This window comes from Amphiprion ocellaris, chromosome 1, assembly GCF_022539595.1.
Source record: "Amphiprion ocellaris isolate individual 3 ecotype Okinawa chromosome 1, ASM2253959v1, whole genome shotgun sequence".
Taxonomy (NCBI): Eukaryota; Metazoa; Chordata; class Actinopteri; family Pomacentridae; genus Amphiprion; species Amphiprion ocellaris.
In genome coordinates this window covers 11,004,511-11,029,060 of record NC_072766.1, presented here as the reverse complement: position 1 = coordinate 11,029,060, position 24,550 = coordinate 11,004,511, and the positions used below count along the sequence as shown (strand labels likewise).

Genomic DNA, 24,550 nt, shown 5'->3' with positions numbered 1-24,550 from the left:
TCATTGTTTATCAGATAGTATGTTTGTCTCTTCCTGGTGCTCTCATGCCTCAGCTACTTGTCAAAGTGAGTAACTAATGTGTATTTGTGGAGCTCATAAAGAGTTGGTGGAGCTTTACTCGACCAGAGCAGCAGGGTCTTTATTGGTAGTTCCTCATGTTTTACTGCCTTGAATCAGCCCATTCCAGAGATTTTAATAATTTTAAGCAGTCCTCACAGAGTGCAGCTTTTATGGAGCGACTTTAGATTCCAGTCATTCTTTTTTTCCCTCAGAAATGATAAATAGTCAATTAATCCCACCATATGCCTGCGCCAGGGACATGCAAGGTCATTGGACGTGTCATTTGCTCCACAATTATAAATCGGTGCAAAATAAAATGCAGTATTGATGACTTGGCCGATGTATTGTCTGCATGTCAAGGCTACTGATGTGTAGATGTTGTCTTTCCATGCACAAAGACGTAAAAGAAATGTTATTGAATCATCCATCTTGTGCTGCGCAGTGTCTGACTGCCTTAATTTCCAGGATCAGAGATGAACTCTTTGCTGTTTTCACAGTAGTTTATCACTTGTTGAAAAGCCAAAACATGGCAAGAGGTCTAGTTAAGACCACAATTCCTTTTACACTGCCAATTCAGTCAATGCTTACACTGTGTTTAAGTAGAAATTGATGCAAAAATGACTGTTGTACCTGCATTACACTGTTGTACTGCTATCTGTGCATTTTTTTGTGCTGAAATTAGATCCTGGGTAGGTTTGTTATGACAAATGAGCGATAGGAATTGCAAAAAAATGTTGCAGTGCTGGACACAAAATGCTCGTTACCACAAAATGAAGACCAATGCAACAAATCTCCCTGAAGGGAAGATTAATGTGTAATGCAGGATTCTAGTTACAATCCTGCAGTCTTTTATTTTTATCAAGGTCAGACTCCATGAAACAGGTAACTGTCATGCACATCTGGAACAAAAAACGCTTTACTGCAAGTAAAGGTCTGTCATTTGAAGTAGGGTAAAATCTTTGGTACCACTGTGTAACTATATTGAGAAATAATAGTCTCCAAGTGAGTTTAAAAAACTAATTTGCCTCCTTTACTTTTCTCTGGCATACTGCTGAAAAAAACAGTGATCCACAGCTACACATGTGGAAAGAAGTAGTAATTTCACACATGGAGAAGAGATCTGATGTGGAGTGCTCTTTTGTTAACTGCAACACGATATGGTCAGCATTTCTCTGATGGGTTCCTGTTTGTTTTTTAGATTTGTGTGTTGTTTGTTGTTTAGTCTTGATGCCAGGCATTTGTTCCTGGCGTTCATTTCTTGGTCTCCTCTAAATTGGGAGGAATTTGTCTCTGATGATCTGTGAAAGGAATATAAATAGTAAATTGCGGTACCACTAATTACTTTCATATTCTGCACTCTGCCCTTTCTTTCAATGCCTGGCCACGTAAGAATCCCAAAATGATATTAGAGAGCGTTAGCCGTTGTGTATGGGTGTGTGTGCAAAAGATCCTTCAGGGCTGAACAAAGCCAAAGTGACCTCTTCGGTAAAAAATGTTGCTTGCTCTTTGTATAATGACAGCATAATGCCTCATTAGAATTTCTGGCATATGTGTTGATGTGACACATTGATTTGCGATGACATCATCATTCAGAGGCGGATTACAACATTTATCGTTTAACTGTCAGCTTCAGGCCGAGTGACAGTTGTGTTGTCTGGATACAATCAGGGTTTTTCTTTCAAAGGTTTGCAGGGGAGCACAGCCGCAGGAAGTGCTATGTAATACATAGAATGTACAATAGGTTGAAGGTTAGGACATTAGAATCAGGTGGAACTGTACCTTGTCAGTTCTTATTAATTTGTTTTATCTTTCTTTAGAGGTTTTGCAATTCACAAAACAATGTCGATATAATAACTGGAATGGGTTGATGTAGCTGTGAAAAATGTACAGTGACGCATTTTTTCCTGTTTAAACATCTGTTGTAGTCCTTATCGGTGCCGTTTTCTGCCATGAATCACGCACGGTAACGACCCTCATTAAGATATTTGAGCTAATTGCTCATTCATTTGTTTGTGCATGTGTGCACATACTGGTCACTGCTCCAGCCTTTTAGAAGTAAACGTTGCGCAAGCCATGTGGGGGGATTGAGCCTTGCTGTGGATGTATCCTGGCATCCCAACCATTTCCTGTCAGATAGGATTATGAGCCCTCTGTGCTCTGCTCTCTCATGGCTGAGGCCCTCATGATGGTGCTCAAAAACACACTCTGAATGGCAGTTTACTGTGAGAGGGGATTAGGGTGGGGGGGTCCATGGGAAGTGGTCGCTACTGCATGGACTCCATGAGTTCTGCATGATCCTCAGCTCGTCCATCCGATGTGGAGCACTGTGCAAGAACACACGTTACTCACAGATGTTTGAAAGAATGAGCAGCTTTATCTGACCATCCTGTACGAACTGGAGCTTGTAAGCGCCTACCAACAGAGTTTGTACCCTGAGCTTGAATGCTGCGCTTTAATCGCTTCAAATAGATGACTTCATTGCATTTTTACATTATTTACATCATAAATTAGCCTCTTGCTGTGAGAAGATGGCCCCTGTCTGCCATAGTGTCCATGATGAACTGTCTTGCGTAACATGGTCACTGGGAATCTGTGCTGGGTATCATTCCCATGTCCAGTTCACTGTTTCTCTAGGATGTCCACCAATATGACCAGGTAAACATCTGTGTTAATCGGATGTCTTGAAATCAGTGTTTACTGCTTCTCTGGGCAACATGGAGGTCAACTCTGTGGCTTCCTATCAGTGATTCAACACACTTAACGGTAATAGACGCTGAGTTGAAGATTTTTGCTTTGTTCATTGCCACACAAGTCTTGTAAAAGCATGCCATGAGCATAAGTTAATCTTACAGCTTTTCTGGAAAGTGCCAACCTCTTTTGAAAGCGCAGGAATTTGCTGTTTGTTCACATCCTGCAGTGTTTCTGTCGCAGGCTCACTTTTTGTTGATGTTCACTGTATACGTGTCTGAGACGGCATAGCTGTTAGTCACTCTTGCCATCACCGTTTCAAGAATGAAGGGAAAATGGTGAGCGTGCTGGGAAATAACAGAAGGAAACGGACTCTAGGGTGTCCTCAGAAACAGAAACATGGGGATGCTCAGCACCCTCTTCTTCCCCCAACCTTGAAATAAACTAAGTTGCGTTTCCCACCCTGCACAAAAGGAATCTATTCACCACTATCACAGTGACTGAGTCCTGAATACAATAGGATATACCTCATTACAAGGCTCGTACCTTCTAAACTTTCACTTTTCGTTTGTTTTCATCTCATAGCTGCTTTAGATTTTGCTACTATCAGTTTGCTTTGTTAGTTGACCTCCAAAGCTCTTGAGCTGTCACTTAGCCTCTTTGCTCACAGGAGATTAAGGTAGAGGCTTGTCGGGGGTAAGTGTGGCTTGAGTAAGGCTGATAATGTCTACTTTATATGAGATATGACTTTTTGAAAAGCGCTTTGAATATAGCTTGTAGCAGTTTCTTCATCTGAAGCAGGACAACAGCATTTTCAGTGCTAGAAATGTCTGTCGTCCCGAGTTTCTGCTCCACAGACTGATGACATGCACAGCGAAGTTTCCTTCTTTTTTTATGGTTTGCTAGATATTCACACTTTTTATTTCTCTGCATTTCCACTTGCTATTCTATTTTGACTGGTGTCCATGAACTCCTGTGACCTACAGCGTCGTGGAGGATGCCGGTAAACAATGCTTTGGTGCTGCTCCAGCAAGCTGGAACATTTTACCACAGCCCAAATAACTGCAAAGAAAAACACTAGCGACAAGGAAAATAAAACAGAAACTATTTAGCTTGGTCAACGGGGGGCCAGACTTTCATGTGTTTTGCATTTTCTCCCCTCTGTACATTCTTTTGTCTCTGTGTGTGTGTGTGTGTGTGTGTGTGTGTGTGTGCGTGTGCGCGTGTGTGTGTGCGCGTGTGTGTGTGTGTGTGTGCGTGTGTGTGTGTGTGTGTGTGTGTAGGTGTGTGTGTGTCTGTGCTTTTTTTTTTCTCGAGCAATGGTGGTAGCAGAGGCCCCCATTACAGACCACTATCAGAAAGTGCAGCATTCCTCTGCCTATCTGTCCGCCAAAATTAAAGAGTCTGATAGCTTGTTGCATAGTTTTAAAAAGACACAGCTGTGTATTTAAGATTTCTGTATGTGTGTGTGTGTGTGTGTGTCCGTTCTCTTTTTAATGTGTCATTTAAAGAGAGATACTGTATTGCAACAAAAAAGCAAGAAAATGTTTTCAATACACATATTTTATAGCTTTGATGCCCCACTGGGGGGTTATGAGGTGCGGCACCAGGTCAGAATCAGTGCTGTTGTTTGTACATGGTCTTACATAAAGTTTCCTCCGGCCATTCTCATTTACAAACTCCAACAAATAAATCCCAGCACAGCTTACCAATGATAAGTACCAATTTCCTGAGAGTGAAGTAAGTTTGAATCCAACTCATGTCTTTTCTTCTTATTCTCCATTCTCATCAGTCTTTTGTGATCTCTGTAAGAAAAGTTTACTTTGGGCCCCTAAACCCCCTGTATTAAGCCTCTTAATGTGCTCTTCAGCATAATACCAATCTCCTGAAAGCACAATTAAGCACCACCTCTTTGACCTGAAATAGTCCCAACTACAAAAACACATAGGCATGATGTGTAACTGTTTAAGAGGGAATATTTTCAACTGTTTCCTGATTTTAAAAATAAAATAAAAAAGAGAGTTACTTTTCCCCTCTGGCCAGTTATAGCTAGCTGCTAGATAAATGGATACAGCATTCTATGGCAAAAATATCTGTTTTATGCAACATCCTGTGATTTTCTTTGATGAGACTTGTATGGGAATCTAGTTCAAGAATGCAAAACATAAAATTGTCGATAAATTGAAGACTGGAACGCTCTGACAATTGTGTCAAGGCAGGGATTATATAAGGCTATTGAAAGCATATGTCCTAATAGTGGAGGAGAGTGAATGCTTTAGGCAGGCCTTTTTTTTTTAGCATTGCCCTGTCATTTAGCAGGATAGGGTGTCTTTATATAATAGGAACTTACGCATGCTATGTAGATTCTTTGCCCCCTACTGTCTTCGACTAATCTCTGCTTTTCTAATTTATGACACTTCATCAGTCGTACGCTGAATGATAACAGATTTTGTTTTGTCTTACTTCTGAAAATGAAAATGGATTCACTGAAGCAGGGATAAAATGTTTCTCTGTGAAGTTACCAAAGCTGATTCCCCTCTGGCCACTGCGTGTGACCTCTCTGTTGGAAACTTGTGCTGCTTGTTTTGGGGCTCCAGTGAAGATGAGATTTTCACAGAGATTTGTAGCATGTCTCCTGCTGTGTCCTGCTGTACTCTGACCTTCTTTCTGTTGTTTGACCTACAGGATTGCTCCAGCTCCGAAGAGTTCACCGTGGCTGCTGCACTGCTGCCCCTGTCAACAGCCTTTTACAGGGTAAGGAAATCAATTTCCAGTCCCAAAAGCACAAAAGTTGGATGTATGTGAATTTAATGGAATTCTGTTTTTCTCCTTACTTTCACTGTTATGCATACAAACTGCTTCATATGTGGTTTCTGCCTATCCACATACTGCAGTTTATCCTGTCAAAGTATTCTCTCTGAACACCATTTTCGTACATTTTAGGTGAGTTTTTATTTCAGCTGTAGAAAATATTGACAACTTGTATTGGGAAAAAAACAACCAGCTGTGTGTCTTTGCAGAAAACATCTGCTTCTGGAGTGGAGGCTTCAAAACACATTCACCTACAAGAAATTGTCCACTTTGAATGCACCAACCATTGTAGCCTGATTGTGCATCAACTAAAATAACAACTGATATAGACTAGTACAGTACAATAGCGGACTGATATAGTAGCTTATTAGCTCCTACTGCTAGTGATTTTTAAGCAGTGGAGTATATGATGGCTGAAAGGTAACTACAAATGTTAGTGCAAAAGTGCATAAGACACAGTTCAAAACAATTGTGTCTGCGTTAAATGCAACTTTTACACAAGTATATTCAATGCACAACTCACCATGGTCCCAGTTCTCTCAATAAACACATTTAAGGGCTTCTTCTAAAAATTGTTGAATGTTTTTTGTGTTTATTTAGTGCCTTGTCAGCAGAACTCTCAAATCTCAGTGTCATAGTTTTCTGTAAAAGTCCAGTTTTGGTTGGGCTTAAGTTAGCACTGCATTATAGAGAAGTTTGTAAGCAGGGAATAGTCAAAGAAAGGACAGCTTTCACAGCCTTTGACCTTTGCTGATCCTGGAGCATTTACGTACCCAGTGCAACATGTTAAAGCCTCCGCACTGAAGTGTAAAGAGCCAACTGTGGCCTTTGATTTCCAAGTCATAATATAGGCACTGGGTAGCTGCAGTATTCACTGCAACTATGTCCTCGCAGCTTACTTGTTGCTATAGGGACAGACACAACTGTCCGCACTGGCTTTTTGTTGGATACCAGTGCCATACCCTGATGGGCTGGCCTGGGACCTGGCCCACTCTCTACTACCACATGACTCATCCAGTTCACATGCCACAGGCTGATGTAACTCTCCCAGATAAAGCCATATGTGTTGTTTTTCTTGTTTCTCTTCAGGACCACCAGCACCGTAAATTAATCAGCTCTGTCAGTGCCGCTTAGCTGTGCACTTGTTAAACCAAGTAACAATTACTGACCACTTCTAAGCAAATCCTGTTTCATAAGAATACACCATCATCGCCACCCTGCCATCATGCTTTGCTGTTCCAGTGAGAAAATTGCAAATGATTTTTTGTCTGGCACTGACACTCAGTTAGAAAGAAAGATATCCAGAGAGACAGATTTTTCCTTATTTACTGATGATTGGAACTGGTGACAAGCTTAAGCTCTGCCTCACCCAAAGGGTGAAAAGTAAAGTGAGGTCAGGAGGGAATCTGCCAAAAGTATCTGTAATAACTGGTTTATGGAGCAAGGATCATGCAGTGGAAATGTGAGAAAAACAACGCTTGGTAATGGAGCATCGCAACAGCTGTCAACTTGGGTGGGGATTGAGAGGCCTGCATGATCCTGACATCTCACAATTGATCCATCACCCCCATTTTCACAGCTTTTTATCCATGTTTAGTTATTTCTTTGCATTCACAAATCTGACCGTGACAACATGCAGCCTTAGAAGTTTCATAACATGGATGTGGTGTGTCTTTATTTTAAGTACAATGACATTGCAAGTCCAATAGCACATTGAGTTTAAATAGAAGGCAGATGTTTTACAAGCATTTAAAATACCTTAAACAGACATGAAAGGTGTCTGAAATGGATGAGTAACAAATGAAAAAAGAGAGCTAGAAAGAGGATCTTCTCATTCCTCTCTCATCTCTGCACAGATGCTCAGTCACAGCATGAAGAGAACGTGAATGTCAGATTGACAGGTTGGAAAGATTTAACGACCGTCGGACGTCAGAAAGGTGCGGAGAGAGTGGTCTCCAACAGTCTAACATGCAGTTTGGACAGACTATAAATCTACAGTTGTCAATACTCCATAGATGATCAATCCGACCAGACAAGATCTGAAAGTCACAGAACAGAATGTTAGCAATAGCTGGTTTCTCATACCTTGGAGAACCTGTTGTTTTTTACCTCGGAAGAAGACAGTAAAAATGAGTTCATCATTGTCCATTGTATACTTTATTGAGTCGTGTAGTGCCCAAAGCAGTCAGTAGTGGTCCATGTGGTCGAGATTAGTTTCGTCCTACATCTTTTATTTGGTCTCAATAAAAGCACACGTTTGAGTCATCCTTTATTAAACCTGATCTCACATAGCTGGACTGATGTTGGACTTATTTCATAAGATTTCTATGCGCATGATCCAAAAATACTGCCTGACAGCCACACTTAAGGAGATGTTTACTGGTGCTACAGTAAAGTATGATGGTCGTACTGTGTAATTAAGGCCCTGGAATTAAGATTACGACAAGAAAAATGATTTCCATTTTTTTCCAAGCCAGCAGGTCGTCTGTGATGTAAATCAAATCACTGACCCAGTCGGTTCTTGTACTGACCCACTTACCTGTGTGTTGACATTAATCTTGAACTAGTCTTGTATGCAGGAGCAGATGAGGAATTTGCCCTTTGATTGCCCGCACCTTTTCGCACTTTTACATATTAATTGATTGAAAGATGAGTTAGCTTCGGATATTTGTGATTTGAATCAAAAGTGGTGTTTTATAAATGTTTTTATACAACAAGTGCATGTTTTTCACTGTGGAAGGAATACATGTTTAGGAAAACTACTCCATGCTGAACTTTGGGTAAAAAATGATCTTCCTCTCTTGAGACGCATTAAAGACTCTAAGTTCAAAATCAGGAGTCAGTCACTGGTCAAGTTCCTGTGTGGTATTCTTGGCCAGACTTTGGCAGGCTCACACTATGTTCATGCTGACGGTGGCACTTTCCCCACGGCCCTCATGTCTCCATGTCGGGGAATGTGGGAAGCTTCCCATCGCTGCAAATGTCTGCCCCCAGAATCTGTACGATCGAGACAGTGTTTAGTTTTTTTGCTAGCCATATGTTGACACTGAACAGCTTATGCTATTGACCCAAATTCTGTGTTCAGTTGTTTTGCTTTCCCGTTTCTTGAGTTTCCCCTCAATTTGACCCTCCCTGAATGTTTTGCTCAAACTGAACCACTTGCGGAACAGTGTTTGATTCAGAGTGGTGGGTGGTAGTTGCAAAACATCTTCTAGTCTAAATCATGCATGGATGGTGTCATTTTGCCTGCATAGGTAAAATTTGTTTAAACGCCTTACAACCTTTGCACAGTGGCCTTTTGTTAGAGGTAAGGTTTTACATTTTGTTGTGATTGTCTAATCTGCGGACAGTTCCTCTGGCATTCATTATCTAGTGAGTGGTGGGTTTATCAGGAGATGAGCGGGTGTCATTGACGCCTAAGTCGGTTGTTATTCTGCCCTTTACAGTGGCACGTGATATTTCTTCAATTTGAATGTATCACCAGTGTAAATGCCTCTGCCTAGGGAAAACAAAGATTGAATACGGCAGCATGTGGAAAAACCCAAACACGATTCTGGATGACCTACACGGCAAGACCGCTTGACTGTTAGCATTCTTTCGGCCAGAGTTTATGCATGGAGGGATTTGGCAGCTCATTCTGTCAAACTGCTCTCCACTATGTCCTCACAAGGGAGATGACGTACTGGGTGACCCTTGTATATCTCAGAAATGTCCAGCTCTTGATTTGCCGTATCTCTGTTTACTTTGTTTTGGAACATTTATGTTACTTGTACATTGTGTTTTTGCACAGATGCCGCCTATGGATGCCATGATGGACTTGTTTGTTAGTTTGACTTTCGACATGTTTTTCTGTGTTTGTTTTACGGGACGGCATTCTATAAATACCCTCTTCATGGTTTCAGGATTCAAGTAGTTTTTTATCGCAATACACTGACTCATGTAGAATTGCAAAAGTGAGGAGATGGATTGCGCTCAGGTCAGGCGTGCAGTCTCACCGAAGACTAGTCCAGAAGTAATGACTGTTTTTGTATCAACAGTTTAGGAATGCTATGAATTCTTCCAAAACATGTAAATAATGTTGCTGCCCCAAGGCTGGTGACATATCAGATACAGCAGTCTTGACTCAGTGTCTGCATATAAGTACACACTCCCCTCAGTGACAACATGCGGTCTCCCAGTCTCTGAAAGACACAGTGGACGTATGTGATGCTGTTCTGCTGATGCTCGGAGGCCGTAGTCCATCATACGGTGAACCACTGCATCAAGTCCCAGAGTTCAAAACAAGATCCCAAATCCTGATAGCCTCATTCCACTGACTTGTACAAAGCATTTTCGCCTTTCTGTCTGTCTCCCCTTGTGGTTTCTCTGCTTGTTTTTCACCCTTTCTCCCTCAATCCTGCATTCCTCCTCTTTGCTGGTCACACAGCCAGATGGGTCTGATAGTGGTATACTCCCTCCTTCGCCTTCATCTTTACCTCCTACCTTCCTTTCCTCCTCCCTTTTCCTCTTCTTTCTTCTCTCCTTCCCCGTCCTCCTCCTTGCACATCTGTCTCATGGATGTCTCTCTAAGCTTCGTGTATTATCATATTAGGAAGGCCTGACCTCGGTCAAAATGACCTCGACATATCTGACAAGTCAGAAAAGTACAGCCAGGCTGATTATAGACAGCATTGACGAATCGCACACACTCACAGACCCCCCTACACAAACACAAGACGCACACCCACACAACATCTGCTGCAAGACACATAACATACTCAGCTGACAGAAAGGTATTACCGTACTATCAAGGGGGCTGCACTTCTTCTTATCGTATTTGTCACAATTTATTTATGGCGTGTTTAACTGAGCTCCATCACTCCATTTTTAAAGAATTTGACTTCTGTGTGCCGTCAGTCCGCACACCATGTATCGTCCATAGTCTGCTAGTCTCTTAGCTAGATCAGTGCCAGGTTTAGCCACTCTTCAAAGCATTTTTTGCTCCACCAGATTTGCCCTAGTCATTTCATGGCCTAATTCCCATACTTGGTTTAAGACAGCATGCTTGGTTCCTCTGATGATAGTAAAGTGAGTTTAATCATCTTTCATTCTGAGAAAACGGTTCATCTACGCAAGCTCCCCATTTATGTCGTCCTAATGTTGGCTTGTGATCTACTGCGAGGCTGTACTTTGGCTCACCACATGTAGATGTCAGAGCGGTTTAGATGGACGGAGAGGAGGCGCATTTATAGTTAAGCAGTGAGGTGTAATTTAGCATTGATTGACTGTGCAAAGCCTGCAGGAGATGAACCATTTCAGCTTGGACAGATTAAGGACACTTCTTGCTCTCATCACAGGACAGTTAAACATGTTTTTTTGGGTAGTCGCATTGCCAACATTATTTTAAGATTATCACAGATATAGCAAAACAAGCTTATATGTTTGCCAAAAAAGCTTAAGATATACTCGAAGAAACACTTTGTCATGATCACATAGTTTATCAACCAGAGAGCACTTTAACTGAAAAACTGATATTGGCAAGTGGTTTGTTATCTCGAGATGTCAACATTGGAAGGTCCAAGACTGAAGTCAAACTGTAGACTGAAAATGTCTCAATTTCTGCTAGAAGGGTTACTAATCAATTGTCCCTGAGAGGGATGTTTGAGTGCTTTGGTGTTCCTGAACTTTGTGTTAACTTCTAGTTAGCAAATGTTAACCCTCTGTACCACAGAACCCACCATTGGCTTGGTAAGGATTTTTTCTTCCAATATCACCAAATTTACACCCTTTATCAAAGCTACAAATTCTAAAAACAGATGATTATTGGATTTTTAACATTCCAGTATTCTTTGAACTCCTCATCTGTGAAGCAATGTTCAGAAAAACTTGACCAAATCTAAGCTTAAAACTGTGACATATTATTGAAATCCCTTTATTCTACATGTTTCGTTTTTAGAATAATTACACCAGATTCTGTAAAAAACTGAAAAAGTTCTGTGCTCCTGCTCAACTGAGAGGCCATTAGTGATTCGGCTGCAATTCTTGGAGTTTTTGTTTGAACTGCAGGCGGTGTTGACATGGAACAGAGAGGAGACAAGTACTGAAACGTAATAAAAATGTAAGTAGCAAAACATCTATAGTATGAAGAGTGACTGTTTTTTTTTCCCTGTATTGACAGCACCTTTGGCCACTTGGAAAAATCTTGGACATATATTGATCCAAGTTTTTTACATTTTTTCAAATCCAACTTTAGTTTTTTCTTTTTTTTATGATTTAAGGCATTGTTTAAGTTATAATGCTAAAATGCTAAACTGAGATGGTAAACACAGGCAACATTAGCTAAAGATCTTCAGATGGGGCACTCTGTGATCCATAGGTTACAACACATAACATATAGCCAGTCACTGATTTGATTTCCAAAAATGTTGTGCTTACATGAAATACCTTTCAAGTGACGAGTTTCGAAAAATGTGAACACTGTCTGTGTTCTTGCTTTGAAATACCTCAGACTACTGTTTCACATTCTTTTGCTTAATTGAGACAATTTGAATCCGTTTCTCGTTGGAATCTATCATTAGCCAGCAGGATATCCTTGGCTCTTAAAACATCTTGAAAACTCATGAAAATCTGCTTTACTCAGCAGTGTCATGTGTCCTGAAAAAGCGGTTTCATTTTGGGAATCTAATATTAGGAGAACAGCAGCGTGCAGCCATTGCTTCGACTGTGTAATAAGATGTCAGAGCATGTTAAAATCTTTCAAGATGTTTTACCCATATTTTTCTATCATTGCATACACTTAAGCTAAATAATGAGACATTTGCCAGTTTCTGGCTAATAGTTTTCTAAAATATTAGTTAATTCTGTAGTAAATAAGGATAAACAATATATTTAAATCTTAGAGTGGCTGATATACTGACACTCATAAATGAAGAACAAGACCCAGTTACAGTGCTGTGTGTTTGCTGTTATATGGGCATCAGCTTCCAGCTCTCCTGCCTGTTGGCTTGTGGCCCATCACATTGGGAATAGAGCTGTTTTGGTTCTGTCTGTTATAATTACCGCAACCTCCACCCCAGTTCTCATCCTTCAAAGGCAAACTATGCAGTTATAATAGAAAACACTGTATTGTGTCACACTCTGGGGAGAGAAATCAGACGCTAATCTAATAATAGACGTGAGCCTTATGTGGTCCTGAGACTTTACAGGGAGATGGACTGTTGGTGAGCGTTTGTTTTGCGGCCGCTCATTCACTGGCACATTGTGCTTCTGTGGAGACCATGTGACTTGTGTGCTCAGTGTGGTTTAATGTATGTGTTACACAGTACAGTATGCATCAATGTCAGTGCATTTCACTGAGGACGGTATGTTCCCTTTAGTTGCTGTTTTTCAAGCAGCAGGTGATTTACTCCTCAGCCCACATTAATGAAAAACAAAAGTTCTGTTTCCAGATGCATCCAGACACAGAGCTCAAGAGAGGTGGTCCGTTGATCCAGTAGTTAGAGTTATAACTCACAATGATTGATTGCACTTTAAACCTCATGGTTGACTTTTGTGTTTCACCTTTTGTTCAGCCTTTTGACAAATTCATTTTTTAGAGGACCCTTAGTGAAATCCCTCAAAGCGGTTGTGTAATAAAGACTAACCTGCTGTACCTCTGTCCACATGTACAGGACTGTGGTGGCGTTGGAATCCAGTGGGAAATGCAGGACTAAAAACAAATGTTTTACAGATTTTATAAGATAATAAGATATATGAATACAGGAGCAGCTGACGACTGTAGCATTGTATAGAAATTCACATACTGGGGCTTTTTTTGCTGCACATTTCCTTTAAACTGAAACCTTTTGATATTTTGTATTGAAGGACACTGAAATTTTGAACAAAGTGTGTCTCTGCAGCATCTGCTTGTACTAGGGGTGACAAATTTGTGTATGTAAAGATTTAATTTAGTTTGTCTATTAGAACTAATCATGTAGTCAATTAATAAAATAAATCATGTTGTTGTCTGTAACTATTTGCTTGATGACATCTTGTCTTTTCCTTACGGTTGATAGTCATTTAATAAGCTCCAGTTTCACTTCATTCAGTAAAGGTGGTGATTAATGTCTAGAAAACAAGGTTCACAGCTGCAGAAACATGCAGTATTGATCAGAAAATAACCCTAAGAACCCTACTATCCCTCAGATCAGCCCTGCACATCTACCCACAAGCAGAGGAAATGGTTTAATGTTGCTTTTTTTTTTTTTTTTTGCTTAATTTTTTTACATTGTCCCAACTTTGTTGTTTTGTCTTTCAGAAACTGGCTGCTGGGGTGAACCAGTTTGCTTACACCTGCATACAGGACCATCCCATCTGGACCAGCCAGCAGTTCTGGGAAGCTACTTTCTACAGCGAAGTCCAGAGCCAGATCCGAGCCCTTTACCTTAACACCCCAGAGGAAAAGGGGGGCATCACAGCCAGGCTAAAGGTAAAACATTAATATGAGTAAATGTCGAGTGAGATTTTGTCCCTATATAAAGTCTGTTTAGTCTCACTCCTTTAATCCACATCAAGGTCAAAATGTTACCCTCTGAAGCTCAAGGATGTAAAATGTACCACATTTTTCCAAAAATACACAGGTGTTAGAAATTTAAACGTAGTTTGCACTTAGCCTGGTTCAGCTCCATTCAGCCTTATAGTCCCTGAATTTCTGTCATGTGACTGCTAAACAGCTTTGTGGTTGCACTGAGGAACAGAATTTTGTTTGTCTTTAACTAATCTGTGTAGTTTTTAGTTTCTATAATGAGACATGTACAATGAAGGGATTTTGATTAAACATAATGATTTTAAACTCAGATTTGTTTCATTTTATAGATATAGCTAAAAGTCACACATTTTGCACTCAAGAATCATCAGAAAGATGCAAACTTTGGCTTTTTTTCCTGCTTGCACAGTTTCTGACTCTGCTAAGTGGTTATAATATGGATGATTTATTTATTTTTATTTATTTATTTTTTGATATAACAAGCACTTTTAGACCTTCCCAGGGTTCAGAGGGTTAAGCCATATAAATATGAATCAGTAACAATTTTATTGTAATAAAGATAAAATGTGTACATGTTTTATTATTTTGTGTGTTTAGATTTTTTAATTAAGAAATGCAGGATAATATTTAATATATTACAATAATAAACAACAAGTAAAAATGTAGAGAAGAGAATCATGCTCTGGTTGAACAAGTAAGCCCTCTGTTGCTTGAAACAAAACAAACATCACTACATTTTTAGGGTCACAAACCGAAGAAACAAATTCAGTGAAAGTCCATTCGATTACTCTGACCTCTCCAGGATGTGGACCCCGCGCCTCCAGCAGGCAGAGATGAGGACCAAACAGCCATGGACCTGGCAGCAGAGCAGCTGCGATTGTGGCTCAACCTGAGCAAAGAGAAGCAGCAGGAGCTGGTGAAGAACGAAGAGAGCACTGTGTTCAGCCAGGCCATCCACTACGCCAGCCTCATGGTTTACCTGCTGGTGCCTTTGGACACCAGCAAGAACAAGCTGCTGCGTAACACTCCTGCTGCTGACTGGGAGAGCGGCAGTAACAGCATCGTGACAAACAGGTCAGCAGGACGATTGCATACCATAGCCTACTGTCTGGGTAGAGAAAAGATGTAGTTTAACATCTTTACTCTCCTCTAAGATGAAACAAAGAAGAGCCTAGAACATAGTTCTGGCTTGTTCAGAATTTGAAAGGTAGAGTGATCAGTCTTATCTGGAGGAAATATTAAGATAAGGTTTCATGGTTTGGGAGTATGTGTACCTCTCTTAATAAGGTGATGATAAGCATGTGGGTGGATGTGGCCTAACTCACAGTCTACACGATACCTTTCTGTTTAGCCAAATGGACCACAACTCCACTTCTGTTTCCGGCCCACATCCATCCTGTGGGCTTTCATCGCTACTGCACAAAACAGAGTGTGGCTCATTTACTTCTGTTGGGAAGTTTCAATCCCTCAGGGTGTCTTTAACGTGCTAAGCTGTGCTCACCCAAACCAAGCAAAATAGCAGAGGAAGTGATTTCCTGTACTGCTCTGCAGTAAATGTGGAGCGAATTAAACATGGGAGGGATCCCCCATGTATATCTTTCCCAAAAACTGGAAGGATTTCAGCCAAAAAATGTCCTGTTCCAAATTTTAAGATTTGTTTCCAATAATCAAAGGAACAGAATGTCAGTTTATGTCATGTATGATATTTGAACAAAACATTTGTTCATAATTTCACACTTAGCCACAAGAACATAAGGCTGCTATTTGATTGTACTTCATTTCTATTTTGAATGAGATTACATAAATGTTGCACCCAAAAATGTATTTATGTGGATAATTTCTTTTATTTTTCTGTCATTTTTGCTTGAGACTTGTTTGTTTCACACAAAGGACATTTAGGTTTCATCACTCAGTATTTGTGCATCCAGAGGGAAGGTTGCATCACTATTTTATGTGAAACATTCTTCTTGGCTAATACAGTCTGAGCATTTAATCCAGCCATCAACACTTAGTTCATGCCAGGCTACAAGTCACTCGCACTTGCACTGCTCTTTATCATAGTGAATCTTCTAATCCATTTCTGTCAACACACTTCTCTCAGATCTCAGATCAGATCTCTAGTGGACATGGTCACTTGACCTTTCTCATTTTCATTGTGTCATCATGTATGTTTACAGCATTGCTGGCAGTGTGGCAGAGAGCTTTGATACAGAAAGCGGGTTTGAGGACTCAGAGATCAGCGACGTGGCCAACTCTGTTGTCAGGTTTGTTGCCCGCTTCATCGACAAGGTGTGCACAGAGAGTGGAGTCACCCAGGAACACATCAAGAGCCTGCACAGCATGATTCCAGGTACAGAACTCACAGTGTTCACTTGCTCTGTTGCTGCCTCTATTCCCTCAGTAGCCCTTGGACATGTGTATTCTCAGCTCAAGCCAACAGCAGCACAGGCCTCTGAGCTCATTAACTGCTGACTCGTCAAATGGCCTCACAATCTGTAAATACACCTGAGAGTAGAACGTGCATGCATACATGCGCACTAGTGTGCATACATATGGTAACTGACCCGTCTTCTGACCTGCAGGCATTGTAGCTATGCAGATGGAGGCTCTTGAGGCAGTTCACAGAGAGAGCAGGAGGTTGCCTCCCATTCAGAAGGTGAGTGTTGTTCAACACTGAGCAGCTGGGGCTTCAACTGTATATACAGCATTTACAAAATCAAACAACAGGGAGTTAGACTCAGCAGAAATATTTAACATTTCTTTCCTAATTAGAAAGCAAAAGTGAAAATGCATTTTCTGGGTTGTGTTCAGCTGTCTTTTAGTGCTATATGAGAGGCATCAGTATCACAGAATTCAGCTGTATAACATAAACTTTATTTGTCTAGTTTAATTTAAATGTCAGCTTGAGAGAACTTGGGCCAAATTACAGGAGGTGTAGTTTAAACACATAATAACAAGTGTTGATAAAAAAAAATACTGTTTTATGTAAGAGGATCAACTCTAAAATGTTAACAAGGCTGTGCAGCGGTGGCTACCCTGTCATCAGGCTAAACTGATACCCAAGAATAAAATCTGAATTCCTTAATATAGTACCTAAAAATGAATTTATTCATAGGAAACATCATATGCATCTGCACTGTTGCCTTAATGAAAGTTTTAACTTGTGTTGCAACTCTTAGTTTTGACCACAGTTGAGTCAGTTTAGTCTGGTTTGTTGCTACTATGCAGAGTGTCATCCAGTGTTTTCCAGTCAAACTTTTATATTTTACCACTTAATCTATTGGAGCCTGCTGTGTTATATGTCTGCCAGTTCTTATTAAATCACACAATCACACACAGACTTACCAGACAAACGCCATGCCAGTACTGCTTTGGAGCAACCTGGACACCATGGAGAGCAGTCTGTCTGCTGCCCTTTGTGGTTAACTTCTCACAAGTGTATGTGTTGGAGAAAACTTCCAATTCCACAGCGAGCTGCGTGCATCATGCCAAAAAATGCTTAAAAATAAAAAGTGCGTAATCAACACTGAGTCTGAATAGTTGTAGTAATGGCAGCGATAACACTAAGAAGAAAAACAGTTAAAGCATTTAAGGTGCAGTTCCACTGAGTAGCAGAGCTTGCAGCAGTAATGAGGTGCAGAGGGAGTCTCTTCTTGGTCTCGCTGTTCATTCAAGGACAGATTCAAGAAGCTATTATTATCCTCTGGCCAGGCCGTGGCTCCTTCAGGTCAGCTATGGCCTTAATGGGAAATGCTGTGAATGATCTAACGTCCCTCCTTGTTCGTATTTGTGACAATGGAACAATTGAGCACTTCTGTACTGACTCTGGAGGTCAGAAAGAGCTGAAGCAATACAGGGTTCAGACTTTACTGTTTTTAGCTACAGTTCTTGCAGTAGAAACAGTCATATGGTGTTAGGGACAGTTAATAATCAGTTCTCTTAACAAAACACATAAATGCAGTCAACTGTGTATTATATGAGGTATAATCGTCTCACTGCACGCACCCTTTCTTCTTTCTATAGGACGATGCAAGCGTCATTAACTTCTTCTTGGAAAGTAGCTTAAAGCGGACGTCGATTTCTCCAAGTGCTATTTGTCTGCTGAATCAGTTTCACACAAATATGAAAAATATCTTAAGAGATCCTGAACGTAGAAGATACTTTGAAGTTTTGAGGGCAGCTATTTAGCTGGTCCTCCTGCCTTTAGTTACACAAAGATTTCATGTTAAAATGATTCAACTGAGCAAACAGAATAAAAGTAGGATGTGTAAAACCTGCATTTGAATGAAACCTTTAATTATCATTAGTGATGACTGGACACTCAAATGAATCTGCTCTACAAGCACAAAAACACATCACATCAGTTTGTGTCCAGATGTTTAAATGTTCAAAACATAAAGTGAGAACCAATAATTACTCAGCTCAGTAAACTGGATAAACAGAACCACTTTACTAAAAAAGCAGATCATGAGTTTTACTAGGAGGGCTGAAATGTTAAATGCGTCTCAGTGGAGAGTAGGAATTTGTTTTTGTTGGAAAGTTTGATCTTTAAAATGCTCCCACTTCATGGTCAGTGCGTTTGCAAGATGTATATTTTTGGTGATGACGTCCATGCGAAGCTTAAATTTGTCCAACAAGGTCATGTGGTGCTCTGATTTGACATCATGATGATAAATTGATTTCCTGGCTTCATTTTAAATACCTTATCGTCAGTGAAAGCTGTCAACATTTGCGCTCAGACGTGTCGACAGGCAGGTACAGTTTGTGCTTCTGTCCTGGGTAGCATGTAATGTGTTTTTTCCCTTCAGCCCAAGATTCTGCGTCCAGCGCTGCTTCCTGGAGAGGAGTTGGTGTCGGAGGGGCTGCGGGTGCTTCTGGACCCTGACGGCAGGGAGGAGGCCACTGGGGGCCTCCTGGGGGGCCCACACATCCTGCCAGCAGAGGGAGCCCTCTTTCTCACCACGTACCGCATCATCTTCAAAGGCATCCCCCATGATCCACTCGGTAAATGCTGAACCACAGCATCACCGGCTTTGTAGTTTCAGTGAACTAAAAAATACAGTGTTTTCTAATTTTCAGGTTTAAAACAATAAGTCTGCTTTTATTAATAATTGATCTAAAATGACATTTTTTTTCTTGGACAGACAGCAAGAAACAAAATGTTCAACTGATAATTCATCCCCAGTAATTTAAACCAAACATTTTTTATGTTCAAATTAAAATAATGATCCTCATGTTCTTGCTTTCTGTTCGCATCTGGCACACCGTGTTCCACATCTCTTTACTGCCAGCTGTTTAACAAAAGCATAAAATACCAATTAGCAAAGAGGTCTGGTGTGTTGATAAGATGCTGCAGCCATCATGTCAGTAATGTCTGTGTAGATTCTCAGTCATTAAGGTCATGGTGCTCGTGGTAGTTCAGTCCTGAACTGAAGAAACCTCTTGGATGAACAGTGAAATATCTTTAAGAACCTAAAAGAGAGTTGCTTTTTTACTGAAACTCCTATGACATGTCAGTATTGTGATGGGGGTCTCTATATTCCCAGTGGGGGAGCAGGCAGTGATCAGGGCTTTCCCAGTGTCCACGCTGACCAAAGAGAAGAAGATCAGCATCCAGAACCAGCTGCAGCAGAACATGCAGGAAGGCCTGCAGCTCCGCTCTGCATCATTTCAGGTAAACACTAAAACACACTTCCAACAAGACGTTAAACAGATGAGTGGAGTTACTGCAGTGTTTTAGTTATTACGACTTGTGAGCAGTGACGATGTCCTATTTAGAATTATCTGTGGTTCTGTTTCTTCATTCTTCAGATCACAATATGATATTAACTCAATGCCTTTTTTAATTCACTGCGCTGCCAGAAAATTCCAAAACAGCACAAACTAATGTATAAGCAGTAACACTTGAACTTATGCTTAACATTCAGCATGGTGCACATGAACTCACTGTCTTGTGCTAAATAACTCAAGCATCTCAGAATCAAAACAATTTTCAGCCAAGCATGAGTTTTTACTCTAAGTGTTTTGCTATAAACCTTTTTATGGTTCATTCCTGTCTTTTTACTATCAAGGATGATGAAAGTGACTGTAGGTTGCTCGGCTTACGTGGCCATCTCTGTAGATTTGTTGTGCTTCCATACTTACTGTGTGCCAGTGTTATGGAAACCATACGTGGGCTGTTAGACTAATCTCTCATTAAATGTGGAGGTTGTAGATCTTCATCCTTGTGCAAATGTTTTGGAATAAAACTGAGAAAAATCAGCTTTGTTCCACTAAGATGTGCCATGTGTGTTTAGGTTGACCTCAACACATGTTGCTTGGGTTAAACAGAATTGGAATGAGTGTAAATCTGAAATGTTGTGTTTGAATTGTTGCTTGTGTTGTTAAATAGTCGGTTTGATGGGTGTCTCTTGCAGTTGTTAAAAGTGGCTTTTGACGAGGAGGTGAGCTCAGAGATGGTGGAGATCTTCAGGAAGCACCTCCAGAGGATCCGCTATCCACAGTCCATCTTCAGCTCCTTTGCATTTGCTGCAGGACAAACAGCACCTCAGCTAATCCTTCCAAAGCAAAAGGAGAGAAACACTGGCTTCAGGTTCGTCAACCAGCTTTACAGAAATGGCTACTGGACTGAGTTCTAATACTGTTTCAATGTGTAAATCATACTGTCATATGAAATATTCCCATGAACAAACACACACCACCAAAGCCTGCACACAGTAAATTCTGTCTGCTCTGTACTCTTCACAGAACACTGTCTAAAACTATTGTCAAAGGAGCGAAGAGAGCTGGAAAGATCACAATGGGCCGTGGCAGCCAGGCCTCGCTGAAGAAGAACGACAGAGGCAGCAGAATGACCTGGCATGAAGATGATGACATTTCAAGTGAGAGAGATGACGCATTTACAAGTGGTGGTGTGGACCTGAAGGGAGAAAAAACAGACTGAAGAAAATATTTCAAAAATGTAATTCAGCTTTTTATGTGTGTTTCAGTATCAGACGACGGAGAGCCACCACCCAGCAGCACATTGCGAGCGTCAGAGAAGTCCACCATGGAGCAGCTGGTGGAGCAGTCCTGCTTCCGTGACTACCAGCGTCTGGGTCTGGGCACCATCACTGCCAGCTCGTCTCGCTCCAAATCAGGCGAGCAGTTCAGGATCACAGCCGTAAACAGACTCTACTCCCTCTGCCGCAGGTACGACGCCAATCACTGGATATCTGCTGCCAGTTAAATAGCATCATCTGCAGCATTGTGACTTTATGGGCCTCATGAATCACTCCAGAAACCTGCTGATCTGGGCTGATGTCACTTAATTGCGGCACAGCAGTGTTGAGAATTTTATTTTCCAGGAAATGTAGCCATTGCCGGAAGCGGTGTAAGTCTTGGTATCTCAAACTGCCAGTGGGGAGTCCTTTTTTACTAGGCAGACAGATATCTGCCTTATTTATTGAGAGTCTTGGCCTTTATACTCAAACACAAATCTACTCAAATGTTGGCTATAAATTCTGTAAGAAGTTGTTTATTCACCTGGATTTCTGCTCTGTCTCTGTCCATCAGCTACCCAGGTCTGCTGGTGGTTCCTCAAGCTGTACAGGACAGCAGTTTACACAAAGTAGCCCGCTGCTACAGACACAACCGTCTGCCTGTCGTCTGTTGGAAGCATCCTCGTACCAAAGCCGTGCTGCTCCGCTCAGGAGGCTTCCACGGCAAGAGTGTAGTGGGATTGTTTAAGTCGCAGAACCCTTCCTCAACAGGTTTGCACAGATACTCTGTCTTTTGTATCTTTATTGTGTTCCTTTGGCTATCTGAAAAACATGAATCACGGTGGTTAAACTATGAAAACACAAATGTCGACAGCAGTTTATTTAGTGGCTCCTGTCTTATTTATGTAGATCTGTAATTCAGACAGGTTTAAAATGATGGTCATTATTTTTCTGTCTTTGTGTTTTTAGCCCCTGCCTCATCCTCAGATTCATCCAGTAGTCTTGAACAGGAGAAATACCTGCAGGCTATCCTGGACTCCATCCCTATTTACTTCAAAATGAACGGAAACAACACCCTGTCTAACCGTTCCCTCATAGGCCTCTCACCAGGTACTGTTCAACAGAAAAAAAATTCAAATTCTGTGTTTGTTTTTTGTTTTTTTTTATGCCTTCCCACCATGATTCATAACCTGTTACTCTGTGACTCTGTAGACACAGTACATCAGAAACTTCACAATTATATCACAGGTTGCAAATATGGAGTAGATGATCTGATTAGACCTTAGACCTTGCGGGATAAATTTCCATTTTAGCTTAGTAAAACAGATTGTGTGGGCGCTCTTAATGACGCACGTGTAATGCTGTATGACTGTATGTTCTTTTATTTTGAAGCTCAATCAAAGTATGTCCTGTTTATTTGGAGGGAAACTGACACTGTTCTCTCACCTTCTTGACAAAATTCATTTGGTACGTCATTGTGCCTGTTGGGCTCTTCATATCTTAGGTGTCAGTAAACAGTGATGACCACTCTCTTCCATTTCATTTTCCCACAAATTTTGAACCTGCCAACACGGTGGCTGAAGCTGGAACATTTAAATGAAATACAACCGTAAATGTTATCAGTTAGCATTGATGGCTGTTAGTCAGATTGCGGGGCATGAGAAAGGGCTGTTCAAACCAAACAGAGCCGGAGATTGTCGCCCTGATGTGAGCCTTTCAAACTGCACACATACCTCACCTTCTTTGCCAGGAATTGACTGATCCCAACCCAGACCATGACCTTATGTTGTGTCAAAGTCATATGGAAGTTACCCTAGCTACTATGATAGTCTGCAGTGTGCAACTTTCCACTTGCTTTTAGACGGCAATGAAACAAACAGAGGAGGATACTTCACTTCCACTCACCTCTCATAACTATAAGATAGTAAATACAATAAGTTCACATATGACACACTTTGATGCAAACCCTAATTTTAGCATAAGCGGGCATTCGTTTCCTTAAAGCAAAGCTACGTCACCTGCCTGTCGGGCTCCCTACCTGACCTGGATTTGCTGTGCGATGGCCTTGGCGGTGGCGTGAGAAAAAGCTTGGATTGTTTGCAAAGGGACACGAGGCCACACAGAGTTCATTTCTTCTGATAAAGAGAAAAACTGCAGACTTGCACTCCTCAGAGTTATTTTCGTTCACTTCAGGTCTCTTTTTTTCTCTGCAGTCAGGTAATCATTCTCTTCCATTTTGTGTTTGCTTTGGTCAGCGGTTATTTTTCACCTACTTATCTTGGTGTGTGTGTGTGTGCGCGTGCATGCGTGCGTGTGTGTGTGTGTGTGTATGTGTGAGAGATTGTGTGGGAGAAATGCTGTATCTGATATTTGTTCACATTTTTAAGGAAATTTGTACAATAAAAGGTTATGTAAGAATCACAAGACAGCCTGAGGTCACTGTCCAACCCATTCATCTCCTCTGACTTCACCCCCTCCTGCCTGTATCCTGGATATACTGTGCTGAAACTGTGTCCAGGATGCTCTCTCTCTCTCTCTCACACACACACACACACACACACACACACACACACATGCAAATTCTGATCATTCATGTGTTCACATTTAACTTTCTTGTATCTCGTGTTTTAAACTCTCAAATAGGATTAAGGGGTCTTAATGCAGAACATTGGATTTAGCGCACTTCTGCAGTGTTACAATGAGCAGAGCCAAAACTACTTGGTTGTTGGTTGTATAATTATTGAGAGCACATTTGTCATCTTGGATTTGCTACTAGCACCGTATGCATGCAGCCTGACACTTGTTTTAACATCCTGTGTACAAATGTTTTGCTTTCAGGCAGTGAAAGGAGGACATCCAGGATACCAAAGATGGCTCCTGTCCATTTAGACCTCCCGTTCTCAAGCAGCTTTACGAGAGGAGGTGAGTGTTTTCCTTTGTTTCCTGCTCAATTTGTCAACCGTCTTCCTGCTGTCAGGTGAAATATGAAAGACTAGAACTGTCATCTGTTAAACTGTAGTTATGACTGATTTAGCATCATCGTTTTATTTAAAGGAAACGAGATGTATAGTTCTTGTTAACATGTGTATTAGACACAGTGAAAATACTTTAATTCCTCTCCTGTTTTCCAAAGATCTTTCAGATTTTCTTTTCCCCTCTCTCTGGTGTCCACTCGAGTCTCTGTTTCTGTTTAGTTTAGTCACACTACATGCATAGTGTGAGTAAATATGGCAAAAAAAACTTCTAAGACCTTCAAATTACACAGTTTTTAACTGGAGAACTTCTAAAGACACAAGTACGCACCTAAATAAAAACAAATAAATAATAGAAAACAATGAAAAAGATGATATTTAATGATTTTCCTGTCATTTTTGAAAACTGTATTTATAAGAGAGTGTGAGCCAATGCTAACAGGCTAACAATCCTTAATGTCTAAATTAGATAGCAAATGTTAACAGTGATAATCATTTTGTTCATTTACAGCCTGTTTTCAAAAATATATTCCTCT

At 40.9% G+C, this 24,550-nt stretch overlaps 1 protein-coding gene across 2 annotated transcripts in view; it reads left to right on the top strand.

Moving 5' to 3' along the window:
• Nucleotides 1-24,550, top strand: part of sbf2 (SET binding factor 2) — a 99,361-nt gene that overhangs the window by 50,120 nt on the left and 24,691 nt on the right. For both annotated transcript variants that reach the window (XM_035954047.2, XM_023282852.3), the window contains exons 17-29: nucleotides 5,434-5,502; nucleotides 13,835-14,005; nucleotides 14,865-15,136; nucleotides 16,240-16,412; nucleotides 16,645-16,718; nucleotides 18,871-19,066; nucleotides 19,609-19,736; nucleotides 20,479-20,654; nucleotides 20,810-20,943; nucleotides 21,052-21,253; nucleotides 21,617-21,813; nucleotides 22,012-22,152; nucleotides 23,881-23,964. In XM_035954047.2, coding sequence (XP_035809940.2) covers nucleotides 5,434-5,502; nucleotides 13,835-14,005; nucleotides 14,865-15,136; nucleotides 16,240-16,412; nucleotides 16,645-16,718; nucleotides 18,871-19,066; nucleotides 19,609-19,736; nucleotides 20,479-20,654; nucleotides 20,810-20,943; nucleotides 21,052-21,253; nucleotides 21,617-21,813; nucleotides 22,012-22,152; nucleotides 23,881-23,964 — 2,017 coding nt within the window. The remainder of the gene's footprint in view (nucleotides 1-5,433; nucleotides 5,503-13,834; nucleotides 14,006-14,864; nucleotides 15,137-16,239; nucleotides 16,413-16,644; nucleotides 16,719-18,870; nucleotides 19,067-19,608; nucleotides 19,737-20,478; nucleotides 20,655-20,809; nucleotides 20,944-21,051; nucleotides 21,254-21,616; nucleotides 21,814-22,011; nucleotides 22,153-23,880; nucleotides 23,965-24,550) is intronic.